The 15,491-nt window shown below is 37.4% G+C and overlaps 1 protein-coding gene across 6 annotated transcripts in view; it reads left to right on the plus strand.

Annotated features, from left to right (window-relative positions):
- ADAMTSL1 (ADAMTS like 1) overlaps window positions 1-15,491 on the plus strand; it is an 885,884-nt gene that overhangs the window by 552,226 nt on the left and 318,167 nt on the right. For all 6 annotated transcript variants that reach the window (XR_015243567.1, XM_086685377.1, XM_086685374.1 and 3 more), the window contains one exon: window positions 8,431-8,476. Coding sequence is in view for 5 of the 6 variants with exons in the window: in XM_086685377.1 (XP_086541503.1) it covers window positions 8,431-8,476 (46 nt within the window). In the remaining variant the exon portion in view is untranslated. The remainder of the gene's footprint in view (window positions 1-8,430; window positions 8,477-15,491) is intronic.

Raw genomic sequence — 15,491 nt, forward strand, 5'->3', positions numbered from 1 at the left:
TTATCCAGAGAAAAAATATACTCTGAAAATGTTTGTTTAAAATACTTCAAACCTATTAATGTTAATAAAGCATTCACTAGGTATGCATACTAGAACATCTTCAATTATTCTGAAATATAGTATATAATGAATATACAATATAAACATGGTTATCTGTAGATATGTTTTTATTGAGATATATCGACATAGAACATCATACAAATTAAAGGTATACAATATATTGATTTGTTGTTTTTTCCTCATTTTTCCCACCCCTTCCCTTTGTTAATCATCAGCTCATTCTCTATATTTATATGTCTGATTCTACTTTTTGTTTGTTCATTTCATTGTTTAGCTTTTTAGATTCTACATATAAGTGAAATCATATGGTATTTGCCCTTCTCAGTCTGACTTATTTCTCATAACATAATACCTTCTAGGTCCATCCACGTTCCAGATGGCAAGATCTCATCCTTTGTTATGACTGTGTAATAGTCTATCGTGTGTGTGTGTGTGTGTGTGTGTGTGTGTGTGTGTGTGTGTATCACATCTTCTTTATCCATTCACCTATCATTGGACACTTAGGCTGCTTCTGTATCTTGGTTATTATCAATAATGCTGCAATAAACATAGGGAGACATGTCTTTTTGATATAGTGTTTTCATTGTCTTTGGGTAAATACCTAGTAGTGGAATTACTGGATCATTTAGTAGTTCTATTTTTTAGTATTTTGAGGAAACTTCCTACTGTTTTTTACCGTGCCTGTACCAATTTACATTTCCCACTAACAGTGTACAAGCGTCCTTTTTTCTCCACATTCTCACCAATACTTGTTATTTTTTGTCTTTTTTATTTTAGTTATTATGATGGTTGTGAGGTGATATCTCACCGTGGTTTTGATTTGCATTTCCCTGAAAATCTTTTCATGTATCTCTTCTGTTGGCCATTTATATGTCTTCTTTGGAAAATGTCTATTCAGGTCCTCTGCCCATGTTTTACTCAGATTTTGGGGGGGTTTTCTTTCTTCCTTTCTTTCTTTCTTTCTTTCTTTCTTTCTTTCTTTCTTTCTTTTTTTCTTTCTTTCTTTCTTTGTTTTTTTTGTTGTTGTTGTTTGTTTGTTTGTTTGTTTGTTTTGCTTTCTTGCTTTCTTGCTTTTGGTGTTTAGTTGTATAAATTCATCATATATTTTTGATATTAACTCTTTATCAGATATATCATAAAAATTTTAAGGAATAAAACAAATTGATTGATTTGATGCATCTATACATTGCAATATGATACCACTTTCTGTTAGCTTACACCTCTAACATGTGCCCTAGTTATCATTTCTTTTCTGTGGTGGGAACAATTAAGATCTCTTTTAGAAACTTTGAAGTTTATGATACAGTGTTTTTGTCTATAATTGCTATACTGTGTATAGCAATTTTGTCTATTGCTATACTGTGTATAGCAATTTTGTCTATAATTGCTATACTGTGTATTAGATTTCCAGGACTTATTTATCGACTAATTACAAGTTTGTACACTTAAATAACATCTCCCCAATTCCTCCACCCCCAAGTCTCTGATAACTACCATTCTACTTTGTTTTCATGTAGATATTTTTTAAAGTTTATTTATTTATTTTGAGAGAGAGAGAGAGAGATATGGGAGAGGGGGCAGAGAGAGAGGGAAAGAGAGAATCCCAAACAAGCTCCATGCTGTCAATGCAAAGCCCACTGAGTGGTCTCAAACTCACAAACCATGAGATCATGACCTGAGCTGAAATCAAGAGTCCAACACTTAACCAACTGAGCCACCAGGCACCCCTGTAGGTATTTTTTGAAGAAGGTGCTGAACTGACTCCTCTTGCTGGGACCAAGCACCTACAAATAAAGTTTCCACATCAACAAGGCTCATTTTTATTGTCATGAAAAACACTCTAAATAAGAATTAAATAATAATTATATAAACATGGAATAAAATGCATAGAATTATAGAATTGCTTTTTTTTTAATGTTTATTTATTTTTGAGACAGAGAGAGAGAGAGAGCATGAACAGGGGAGGGTCAGAGAAAGAGGGAGACACAGAATCTGAAACAGGCCCCAGGCTCTGAGCTATCAGCACAGAACCTGACACGAGGCTCGAACCCACGGACCGTGAGATCATGACCTGAGCCAAAGTCAGACGCTTAACCGACTGAGCCACCCAGGCGCCCCTAGAATTGCTTTTTTAAGCAAAAGAGTGTAACAGAGCTAAAGGAAAGACAACATGGAACTTAGGAAGCCCACTATGGTGGCCAGTCCTCTAATTTTCTCCCCCATGCCAGGCAAGATCCCCACCAACCACCGATGATGCACAGACTCCAGTTCTAGATTGTAGGTTTTTAGCATCCATTTTGACCCATGGATGAGGACAGTGAGCATCTGAGGACAGCAGGGTCCAGAGGTTCACGTAACTTCCTTTTTAATGGCAAGTTGATTGGTATCAAGTGTTGTTTCCTGAAAGAACCTCTTACACTAATGTGTCTGTGGAAAATGAAAAGCAGCCCAACAGTGCATTTATACTTGGTCCTCTTAAGTGTTCTCAGAATTTGTTATTCCTCTTGAGGTCTTTGTAAAAAGTCCCTGAAATGTAGAAGTGCTTTCACTGGCTTCTTGGGGACATCCTTCCGCAAGATAGCTCCAGTGAATACTGAAATGCTCAAATTGAAGCAAGAGAGGAAAACCGTGCACCAATAGTACATGACGTCGTGTTTTCAGCTGTAAATCTGCTTGTCTTGTCTAATCTATACTCACTTTAGGAACCAAAATCTAAAGGACCCAGAGTCTTTCTGTTAGCTTGAATTGTTGATATGGTTTATACCTGTTCTCTTGTGAAGAGCTCATGGTTTCCTTTTGAATAATTAAAAAAAAAGAGAGACATAAGGAGATGAATGCTCATATTTTAAAATTCTTTGCCCATGAGTCCGTATTTGAAAGACAAGAGGTATTCCAAGAAATACAGTAACCTGTTTTTACTGAACAGCACTCTGCTTTTTCAAAATCAAAGGCAAAGCTTCCTGAGTGGTTGTCCTTAAGAACTATGGAGTCTTAAATACACAGTTACCACATTTTCCCAAAACTTGTTCACTGACACCAAGAATGAGTCTTGTTATGTCTCCAGAAGAATCTGTTTGCCTAGGGAGGAAAATGAGGAGAACCTTGAGGTAAAAATTGATGTTTTGCCCAATTTTTTAATTCTTAATGAGAGATAAGTTGAATATGCCTCCCTCTTTTAAGGACTTAAATTATATAAGTGGGAGGGTGGGGAAGTGGGGAACCAACAAATTGCTAACGCCGGGAAAGAGAACTTTTAATTTTCCATGGTAATTCATTTCTTCTATGGTTGTTAAATTATGGCAATTGAAACTAAGATATTATCAGGGTTTTAAGAACTGGAAGAGTTTGGATGGCTTGTTATGTGTTAATGAGAAACCAAAAAAGTGTGCCTTAAGCTTACACTAATCTCATTATAAGTGAGTTAAAATCTGAATAATTCACAAATACTAGCTTGTGATTGAGGTGATTACCATTTTTTACAGAAGGAATTAAGTCAAAATTAATAAATGACTAGCTAGGAGTGAAGTGCTTAAATGAATAAATAAGGAATTGTGTGTACAAATTCAGTTCGGAATATATTTGAATATTTATATTTTGTTCCTTCATATTTGAACCAGTTCTGAGTCCTTAATTGGTACCATCCTTAGCTCACTAAACACAGTCCTGAAAACATTCTATTGTTTGCAATGAGAAAATGCATTTACTTAAAAATCTCTGTTATCAGTGGCCTATAACTTGCTTTGGAACCCATTTTGGATTGAAATTTCTGTTTGTTTTCATTCCCAGGGGTGAATTTTATTTTGTTTAAATGTGAAAGAAACCATTTGGCTGTTTTATACCAATGAACTGTTAAGAAAGGAAGAAAATATTCTTTACTGCATGATGCTCAAATGAGGCTTTTGTGCCCAGATAAATCCTTCGGATGAAGAAATTCATACTTGGCACAAATTAAATCCTTATGGTGGAATAGTCACTTCATTAACTTAAATAAAATTTATATGCAGGTATAATAAATTTGAACTTTTAAAAAGCGTAAGCTTCTCTGCATTGAAGTTCTTTCATGTTACATTTTATAGAGGAGTGTGGTTTTCTTGGAGATGTTCCCAATATACGATGTGAGTCTAGGTATCCTTTACTTACTAGAAGTGAATTTACCAGAACTGAAGAGTAGCTCATAAATTGATATGGTAACAATAAGGTGCATTTAACCCCCAGACCAACACTATGCTTGGTTTCTCACATTTAATCTAGTATTAATATTTTACACATCTTAAGCATATCTTTTTCCTTTTTTTTTTTTTTTTAATTGTCTTAAACAAATCTGAGTTCCAATCCCTGGCTCTTTCTTTCCTGTGGATATTTCATTAAGCCTCCTAATCTCTATTAGCCTCAATCTTCTCATCTATTAAATGGGAGTAATAAAACCTTTCAGAGTTGTTGGAAGCTTATTGATAATGTACACAGAATATGTAACCCTGGACCAAATACCTATAGAAGACACTCAGTATATCATGGAGGCTAGAATTACATTTGTTACCCACAATCTGATAATGACTTTCAATAATGAGGACATTTCCAAAATCCAGCATTACCACTTTAATGTCATATTTCAGTTGATTAAATGAAATAAGCTTTCAGTAAATAAGTAATACTATTTAGGAGAGGGAAGACTTAATCCAGGGAAACAAATTATGTGTAAATCAAGACAAGGTGTTTGACAATTATAGGATATTCTTTGGAAATTGCAGCAAATCTTTCTGTGTTGTTTTATTTTTGCTAAATAAGAAGGATTTAAATCAATGTTTCATATTATGTGCTCACATCTATCTTTCAAGGATGCTTTTAAAATGTGTGTTCGTAATTGAATATATATGGGGAAAGGCTCATTTAAGTTATTGAAGCAGGTATTTTTCTGCCTTTGTTTTGTTTTATTTGGTTTGGTTTTTAGCAAATGATATCTCTATAATAATCCTTTGGCATTTGAACAGAGCTTTTGTAAATTATCTCAGTTAGTGATCACAACTTTGTGCCCAACCATTCCAATATACATTTGACAGATGAGAAGGGTAAGACCCTGAGAGGGCAACAGGCTTATGCAAGGAGAAAAAACAAGTTTACGGCCTACATCCTCAAACTCCTAATTTAGTATTGTTTTCATTATTCCTTCAGGGAGATAAGGTTGGGAAAAGAAAATAAAAAGAGGTGAAAAACATAGAACTTTAAGGTCTTAATGATTAACACCAGAGTTCACTTTTTTAAAGTGAGAAGTCATCATTGTATCTTCTTGTTTTTAAAACATTCAGTGGTTCCTCTTTGTCTATTGCCAAGTTCAAAATTAGAAGGTATTTCTCTCATCTGTGATTCCCCACATAAATCCCAAACTCCAGCAAAACAAAACATATATTGATGACATATCTTTTTATACCTCTGTGCCTTTCCTGTGGTTTCCTTTATATATATATATCCTTAACCCTCTTTCAATATCTATTATGTTTTTATTTCTGTTACACAATTAATTTACCAAATGTTTATATAATGTGCCAGGCACTGTTAGAAGTGCTCCACAAATATTAAGTCAGTTAATCCCCATGATAATTCCAGGAAATAAGTAATATTATCCCATTTTACAGATGATAAAACTGAGATATTTAAACTGCAGAAGAGAGTCAAGATTCCAGAATGAGGATTCTGGTTTCAAAGTGGGTACTCTGAACCATTACACCATGTCACATATGTACTTAGAATTTCACAACTGAAAAACTTACCACATTCAACTGAGACCAAGGTCTAAAAGGCATGCCACCAAAAGCCTCTGGGTTGTAGAATTCATTACCTTGTAAACGTACCATCAACTGGTATTACTTATTATCTTTTTAGACTCAGAAATATGGTATTTTTCAGTAATCATAGCAAGAACAGATCCTTCTCTTGGAGGTGGACAATGATTTGGCCCATGAGATTAATGTTTCAAACTAGAATGCTAGTTTATTTATTAACTTACAATGAAAAATAGAACTATCACATGGACCAAAACACCCACGTCAGCATGACAAGCACATTCTGCCTCTCAGCAGTCCTAAGAAACCAGATCATTCTTGGCAAGTTGCTTGGTCAACATGGCATCCTAAGGAGGGGTATCCCTGGGATAAACAGAACATTCATTGGCATCAGCTAAGTTATCATGATGCATCAGTATTGTGATTGCAACAGCCTTGCCAATGGGACCTGGAGGACATGAAACTCATAGGTCTTTTGCCTGGGACACTGCTTGGCTGGGCACCGACAACCATATATCTCCGTGATTCTCTTCTTTTCTAGGATTATAATGCCTGGCCAACCCTTCCTTTCCTTTCCCATGTTCTATTGTTAATGTGTGTTAATATTCTCAGTCTGGTCACAGCCAAGTCTTCAGGCCTGGGACCTTTCTATCTCTTTAAGACAGGCTTAGTGCAATTGTATTTTCAGATGCTATTTTCTTTTTGATGACATCTTCAAGACCTAACACAAATACTATCTAGCTTTTCCTACACTGAATTGTAACTACATGAGAGGTTTTATTAATACCAAAGACAAAGTTATAGCCATTCTTTTTTGTATTCCCAGAAGTAAACACATTGTGCAGCACATAACAGGAGCTCGGTGGTTGTTTCCTGAATAAACAAGTTAATGAGGAGGTAGAAAATCATCATGGTTAGGAGTGTAAGCTCTGAGACTGCATGGTCTGGTTTCAAATCTCAGCTCTACGACTTAACACTTGTGTGGTTTTGGCAAGTTACTCAAAGTCCCTGAGCTTCCGTTTTTCATCTTTAAAAAGAGTATAATTGTACCCTGCCTCCCACGGTTCCTGAAAAGATTAAATTAATACATATACCAAACTTAGAAATGTACCTGGAATTTCAAACTGTTAGTTATTAGTATAATAATTCTCTTAGCATTTTGTATTGTATTTTTACTCGTTTTGTAAAAAGTATGACATGTTGGGGCGCCTGGGTGGCGCAGTCGGTTAAGCGTCCGACTTCAGCCAGGTCACGATCTCGCGGTCCGTGGGTTCGAGCCCCGCGTCGGGCTCTGGGCTGATGGCTCGGAGCCTGGAGCCTGTTTCCGATTCTGTGCCTCCCTCTCTTTCTGCCCCTCCCCCGTTCATGCTGTGTCTCTCTCTGTCTCAAAAATAAATAAACGTTAAAAAAAAGTATGACATGTTGCAAAGGGCAGAGTACCACTTGTCCCTGTTTTAAGTGTCACCATTGAATATTTAATTAAAAATTGTTTTGTCACAGAAATTCAGTAAAATGGAAACTCCCATGTATTGCTAATGGGAGTAAGGAATGGTACAACTTTTATGGAATGCAATTTAGCAATGTTTATCAAAAGTCTTATAAAAGTTCATTCCCTTTACTCCAGTAATTCCCCTTCTAGAAATTTATCTGTCCTACAGCCACGGTCAGAAACTTGGATAAAACTTTTATATAGACATAGTTTTTCACACCATCATTTATCAACCCCCTCATTGGAAATTACTTAAATGGCAAGTCATGAAAGAATGGTTATACAAATTACTTTATCTCATCTAACGGAATATTATGTAGCTCTCAAAACTGTATCTTTAAATTATTTCATAGTGTGGGAAAATGCTTCCCAAAAAGCTGAAGAGGGAAAAGAAAACCCAAACCACAAAATGGTATAGGTGACGTAATTTCTTCCACACTGAGAAGAAATCAGTAAGTCAAAATAACAGTGATTATCTTTAGATAAGGCAACTATGGGGGATTTCGTTTTTGGAATCTTTCTTTTCCAAAACCTCTCCAATGAGCGTGTATTTTAGAAGTAAAAATAATTCTTTAAGAACTATAAGTTTTAATGTCCTTAGATGTGTAATTTTAAGACATGTTGAATATTGTCTCATTTTTACCATGTTCCAGATCTAAGTTTTTTCAGTGAAATATCTCTTCAGTCTAATACCATAAATAATTAAGAAGACAGGATTCATTTTTCAGAAAATCTTGTATTAATATTTATTTGGTTAATAAGCACGAAGTATAAGTACTTATCTTGAAAAATTTTGAAGGAAAATGAATGCTTAGTTTCAGCTCTCATGGAGAAATCAGTTTATATATACAACTTCTTGAGAACTGCTTTGTTTAGTATTGCTAGTAATTTCTATAAGAACATTGTCGTTCGGAAGAAAAGAGACTCGTACATTAGTATTAAGAGAAAATTGTTCTCGTGACAAAATAGTTTCAATTTTGAGCCTGTAGTAATGAGTAGTAATGAGTTTTTTCTTTTTTCTTTTTTTCCTCTTTTTTCTTCTTTTTTTTCTTCTTTTTTTTTTTCTTTTCTTTTTTTTTTTTTCTGTGTGTGTGTGTGACCTAGGAGCTGTGAGGGAAGAAATATCCGATATAGAACATGCAGTAATGTGGTAAGTACTGAGGTTCTGCTTCTGCAATTATGATCATGTATCATTTTAAGAACTGAATAATGCCAAGCAGTTTTATGTATTCTGAACAAGCAATCAATTAGTATTTCAAAGAGTTATTTTTCTCACACTATACTGATGATTCAGCCTTTTAAAATACATACTTTTAATTCTCCTCAATATAAACTTTGAATCGCCTGGCCAGATTATAACTAACTAGGCTGTTTCAAAACAGGGACTCTGTATTTCTATCTGCTTTCTGACGTTTCACATCTAAGTGTCTCGAGAACCAATAAGAGGAATGATAAAAGGGAAACCACTGGGGTCCTCATGAAATAAGTATTAGTTAAACGCAGATTTGACAGAGTCATTCATTCATTCATTCATTCATACAACAAAAACTGCTCAATGCCATCCTTGTATGAAGTACTACACTAGTACAAGGAAAAATAACATGTGGTCACTGTCTTAAAACATCTGTGATAAAGGACAAGATGCAGAGAGAGAACATAGTTGTGCACGTAACCACACTCTAGCACAAAGCATGACAAATGCTGCAAGAAAGGGATAAAGTTCTTTGTGGGTTAAAAATGGAGAGATATTTGAAGGGTCTTCAAGGAAAAAGTGATTTGAGATAGGGCTTAGAGAACTCGGAGGGCTGTGACTGGTCCACATGAGTGTGAGGAGGTGATAGTCCAAGCAGAGGGGACAAGATGGGCAACTTTGGATGCAGAAATGTTTAAGGTATGTTCCACATACGAATTTGGATAGGATTGTGGCTAGCATTATTGAAGAAAAGAATTGAAAGATATTTTGAGGGACGCCTGGGTGGCTCAGTCGGTTGAGCGTCCACCTTCAGCTCAGGTCATGATCTCGTGGTCTGTGAGTTCGAGTCCTGCATCAGGCTCTGTGCTGACAGCTCAGAGCCCAGAGCCTGCTTTGGATTCTGTGTCTCCCTCTCTCTCTCTTCCCCTCCCCCACTCATTCTCTGTCTCTCTTTATCAAAAATAAACATTAAAAAAAATTTTTTTAAAGATATTTTGATGTTACACCTTGAACAAATTTAAATGTTAGGGTTCCAAGCTTATATTAGTTCAGTGAATAACAGGGGATCACTAGAGGCTTTGGAGCAAGAGTATGATATTGTAGTTTCTTTCACTTCAGAAAGATTAATTCTGTAGTGATATGAGAGATGCTCTGGAACAGGAAATGGATGAGGAACAAGAAGCAATCAGAGCTTAAACCAAAAGGAAATAGATGCAAGAGAGATCAAAATTAAGGTCACTTTGTAAGACCTAACAAGCAATTTAAATTAGAATGATAAGTTGGAGTGAGAATAAAGGAAACACAGAGGTGTGTGTATATTTGGAGTTCTTAAACTGGCCTATCCTCTGTTAGAGTAGCTCTTTCCTTACTAGCTACATGACTGGCTTTCCTTATTCTAATCTCAGCTCAAATGCCACCTCCTCAGAGTATTTTCCTTGACCAACTTATCTGATATGCTTGTCCCACTGCCCAATCCCATCTCTCACAACAGTCAATCTTGCTTCCTTTATAGCACTTTGACTTTCTTTGTAGCACTAATCTCTACCAAAATTTATCTTCTTCGATTACTTGTTTTTTTTTCTGTTTTCCCACTCTAGAATGTGGACTCCATGAGGATAGGAGCCTCATTCATGTTGTTCCCTCCTTTATCCCTAGTGCCTGGAACTATTAACTCACACATATGAAGCACATGATGGAAATTTGCTTAATATGTAATGGATACCCAAGCTTCTGAAAAAATGGTGGATACCATTATCAAAATTAGGAATGTTGGGAGAAGGCTTGGGAGAGGGAAATGACAAATTTGATTTAGGGACACTATTGAGTTTGACATGCAGGCTGAACTTGTAGGTGGTATATTCAACTGTGCAATGAGGATTTGATCTCAGGAAAGAGATCAAAGCACAAGCCATAGAAACGGAAATAAGATGCATAAAATTTGAAGATTTGGAAGCAGTTTCTTAGGTATAATCATAAGAGGAGAGAAGCCTGAACTTTGGCGAATGTCTATATTCAGATAGAAAGAGAACTAGAGTGCCAGGTAAACCACAACAGGCACAGTGAGAGAAGTAGCAGAAGAAATAAAAATTCCTAAAGGTGTTCAGTAGGATAAATGTTGCCAACAGGTTGAAGACTGAAAAAACCCTGCTGAGGAACAGTTTCTATAGTGTACTAGGAACAAACAAAATCAAAATCACAGGGGGAAAAAAAAAGAGTATCAATGAGAAAATGGAGTTGATGGGTATAAGCTATTCTTATTAAGTGTTCACAGAGGTATCTCATCATTTATGGATCCACATAAAGGTAGGTGGGTAGTTGGTTTGTTTTCAGTGAGTAAACCTTGAGAGATAAGTTGCTCTAAAAGGAGAGATTGAGGGGCGCCTGGGTGGCTCAGTGGTTAAGCATCCGACTTCAGCTCAGGTCATGATCTCGCGGTTTGTGGGTTCGAGCCCCGCGTTGGGCTCTGTGCTTACAGCTCAGAGCCTGGAGCCTGCTTCAGGTTCTGTGTCTCCTTCCCACTCATGCTCTGTCTCTCTCTCTCTCTCAAAAACAAATAGTCATTAAAAAAATAAGTAAATAATAAAAGGAGAGATTGATTATGTGAGAAGGTAAGGGGATACTTGATGCCCCAGGTCCCAAAGGAGACAGTGGGTGATAAGAAGAGGAATCTTGGTGAAGGCAAAGGACATATGCTTCACTCTGAGAATATAGAAGCAAATAGAGAGAGGAAATTTGAGGGTATAGAAAGATTTTGAAGAAGAGAAAAGGTGAGACTGCTCCAGATGCACAGGCTCAAACTTCCCTTAGAGTTTTCTCCGTCACCTGCTGAAAGTGAAGAAGGTGAGTTGAACTTGAAGAAGTGAGCATGAAGGCCTACAACAGCCCCTAGGTAAATCAAGTGGAAGCCAGCAAAGCAAAATAAGGAATTGTTCGGTGGCAAGGAAGGGGCTCAGCTGAGGCCAAAAAGCTTGATGTGACAGAGAACAAGGTCAGAAGGATTTAGGACTTAGTCCAGTGGTATGGCGATGCATTGGGGCAGGAACAGAGAAAACTCACATTGGAGGTGACTCACGGCCAGAGTACTGATGAGATGGGTTGTGAGAGACCAAGATGAATGAAAAGTATATGTATTTTTAACACCCGACCAGGGAGAGTGCAGGGAACTAGAAGGCGTGATAATTGGGAGTAATTGTTAAGGGGAAAATTTTGCCTACTTCATTTCTCTTTCCACTGAGGACACTAGGTGCCACATAGTTCAACTGCTAATTGGTTAAAAGAATCAAATAGCTACAGTTGTTCAATTTTTAAAAACGGTATTGACAGAGTTTGTTTTATAAATGGTATAAAAAATGTTTAATGGAAATATACTTTAGCTCATTGATTTTCTTTGTCCCTTTTATTATCGTGATATCTTATACATCAGGGATGTTTTTTAAATACCATAATGTTATTTAAGAATCTCCATAATGTCCATTCTGTTTCTTTATGGCTTTTAAAATCGTGGAAAGGATCCAAACTCTCCTAAGTAGATGAATGCCTAAAGCATCATGAGCAGATGTCTGCCTATCCTGTCCTTCAAGCTCTTCAGAAACAGCCCACAATCTCCCTGCTATCATTATGAGCACTTTCATGGACAGATGTAGGCTAAGACTCTGACCTAATATTATTTAAAACCCATAGCGTTACCAAAGCCAACTCTTTATAGCTTGTAGAATCAAACTGACATTGAATTTCTGTATGAGAATCTAAACTCTTCAAATCTTTGAAGCTTTTTTTTTCTGACTTTTGGCCATGACAGAAGCAACATTGCCAAAAAAACAAACAAAAAGTCTCATAAGAATCTTTTCATAATCCCATCCCAATTTCTCAAACTAAGAAGTTCAGGGCAATTCAGTTAAATATTCCCCTTTTAAATACCTGTTTGGAAAAATTCTAGGGTTCCTTGTCCGGTAAGCCTCCAGGTCAACCCTTAATACCTGGCAGCTTCCTGGGGCTCTTCTGAACCACTTCTCCAAAGATTCACCCTCTTTTTTCTATTTTTTGTAGGTGCTACATAGTTCTCTGGGTTCTTATTCTCCAAGGCTGAGGAGGAGAAAATGTCTCCTCAGTTTTCTTAGCTTTCTGCATTGTCTGAAAAATCAGTTCACATACTTTTAAGATGTTCTTGTTAATCATTCTGTAGACAGGGTGTATCAATAAAGAAAGTACCCATGATGTTCGCCTAGTTCTTTTAGTCACACGACCTTCTGTTACTATTTCTAGCTGGTTCAAGCATACTATTTTCATTTCTAAGGATGTAGTGTATCCAACCTTTCCCATTTCACAGTCCAAGGGGGCAAGGCCCTCTCTCTCTCTGGAAGAAAAGACGAAGGATACTACTGAGGAAAACAATAGGTGTGAACCCAAGTGGGTCATTTAGGTTTCAGATCTTCCCAGGGGGGGCCCTAATTTGCTGACTCAAATTAGCCCTCACATCTGAGCCCCTTGATCTTAACTAGGCATTTTAAACGGACTTTCAAAGTTAGACTAATACCGTGTTACTTATAAACTGTTTCTTTGTCACCATCCTTAATCTTAACAAGAGTTGACATTTAGGAGACAGTGACTACGATTAGCAATATAATAGGCCAAGGTGCCTGTGGTAGCTGGTGGTGCCCTTAAGTTCTTTTCTTTCTTTTTCTTTTTTTTTTTAAATTCAAGTTACTTAACATATGGTGTAGTATTGGTTTCAGGAATAAAATTTAGTGATTCATCATTTAGATAGAACACCCAGTGCTCATCCCACCGAGTGCCCTCCTTAATGCCCATCACCCATGTAGATTGTCTATCCCCCACCCAGAAATCCTGTTTGTTCTCTGTATTTAAGAGTCTCTTATGGTTTGCCTCCCTCTCTGTTTTTATCTTATTTTTCTCACACTTGACTGTTGTTTAAAAAAACAAAAGTCCCTAAGACTAAAGTCAGGAGGCCACATTTCTATATCTCTTCTAGAACCCTCCCAGAGATGAGTGGGCAGAGATTTCTGTGCTAAGAGGTCACAGAAGGGCCATGTCTGATTTTCTCAACAGTGTGCACCCAGTGCCTAGCATGAAGTGTCCAACAACATGCTTCTGAAACTGTGTACCAGGGAACACGGCAAACTGACAGGGCTGCTGTGGGATTTTTCAAACATTCAAAGGCACCCTAGCAATACTTGATACCTGCTGGGCCCTATGCAAACTAGTAGATCATGCTGTCTTCCTTTCTATGACATTTTGCCTTTGCAAAGTTGGAGACTAAGCCCCAAACCCAGTCCTCCTGAAGCTTTGATAAAAAAGCAAGTACCGAGAGAAAATCAATGTGGGACAGGAGATGAGGGTGGCATTGTCCAGTCAGATTTCATACTTTAAGAAGTTTTCCAATATTTAATGAGTGCAAACTTACCATTAGTAAGTAAACCTGGTTGCTTATGAATAAAATAAAATCTAATTTTTCTTTCAAGTATGTGTATTGTTCTTTTCAAATAGCTGTTATGAGGGTGCAAATACCTACTGAGTTGTGTGGACCTAACTGCTTAATCAATGGAAGTGTTAGGTATTCCTTTCGGCCTAGGGGTACCATAAAAAAAGTTTTGAGATATTAAAGGGGCTATGGGCAGATGAAGTTTAGCAACCCCTATCACGTGGTGGACATTCAACACTTAATGATGAATGAATGAATGACATCCTAAGTAAGGTGACATTTGAGCAGAACCTTTCAAGATGATAGGAATTTTTCCAGACTATAGTAAGAGACAGTGTTAGAAAAAATGGGAATGGAATTTATTCAGCAATTTCTGCTGTGACCTGCTGTGTACCAGGCACTTTTTCTAGGCACTGGGGTATCATAGCTACAGAGAAAGATAAGCCCCTGTCTCATGAAGCTTATTCTCTAGTGAGAGAAAGCAGATGATAAACAAATAAAGAAAGAGAAGTGTGAGAGTTTCAATTAGTGAATGATTCTGAAGGAAATAAAGCAGGATAATGGCATAAAGAATGACGTCGGGGAAGTCGCTGCATATGGGGTGATCAAGAAATTCTCTCTGAGGTGACATGGGGGCCTTAGTCGTATGTGTGAAGGGAGAGGCATGAACTAGCCCAGCTTCTTTGAGGTCCTGGTAGGTCATTTTATGAAGTATGGTATGCGGTATGGTGCAGGGAAGGAGGTACTTATCTGTTCTGAGGAGTCTGAACTTACTCCTAAATGCTATTCTGTAAGGGGCACTCCTAGCCTCTCAGTAAGGGTGACAGGCATTGTTTGCAAAAGGACCAGAAGGCTGACAGACGGGTTGCTCTAATCACCCCCTTCTGTGCATTTCTCTTCTCCCAGACCCAGAGCCAGTCTCAGACTGAAGTATATGAAAGGCAGCAGAGGGTTTTCTTAACCTCAAGAACAAGTTTCTTAACTGAAAAAGAAGTTCTGAGGGAAAGAATGTTGGTTTCTTCTTAATAAATGTTCAGAATCCTCCCCCTACTACAGGGGGCTTCCGGAGGGCACGCTGGGTATCCAGAGTGGCTCTGCCCAAGGCTGACTAGACTCTATAGCACTGGACCTAAGAAATGTACTTCCTGCTGCATGCAATCCCGATTCCCTCCTTAATGACCCATCCAACTGAAAAGCAGGAATTTTCCTTGTGCTGTATCTTCCTTGAGAGAGAGAGAGAGCACTCTCATCTTAAACTCTGATAACACATGTCTCTTCCAAGTAACTTTATTAGGATTTCATCCGTAAGTTAATGTAACAAAATGGGGGCCAGCTTCTCCTATCCTTACCTGTTAGCCTTGTAATGACAGTCTCTGAGAGGCCATCAGGATGTGCGGCTAGGAGGAGGGGTGAGTGATTTAAAGGACACACTTCATTTTTCAATCCCATGGACACAAAGGACTCAAAATAGTAACATAGAGCAGAAAGAACATAAGCTTCTCAGAGTCCTGGCACTGCAGCTTAGTAGTTAGG

This window comes from Puma concolor, chromosome D4 (genome assembly GCF_028749965.1).
Source record: "Puma concolor isolate L17-30 chromosome D4, mPumCon1.1.hap2, whole genome shotgun sequence".
In the NCBI taxonomy this organism is placed as follows: domain Eukaryota; kingdom Metazoa; phylum Chordata; class Mammalia; order Carnivora; family Felidae; genus Puma; species Puma concolor.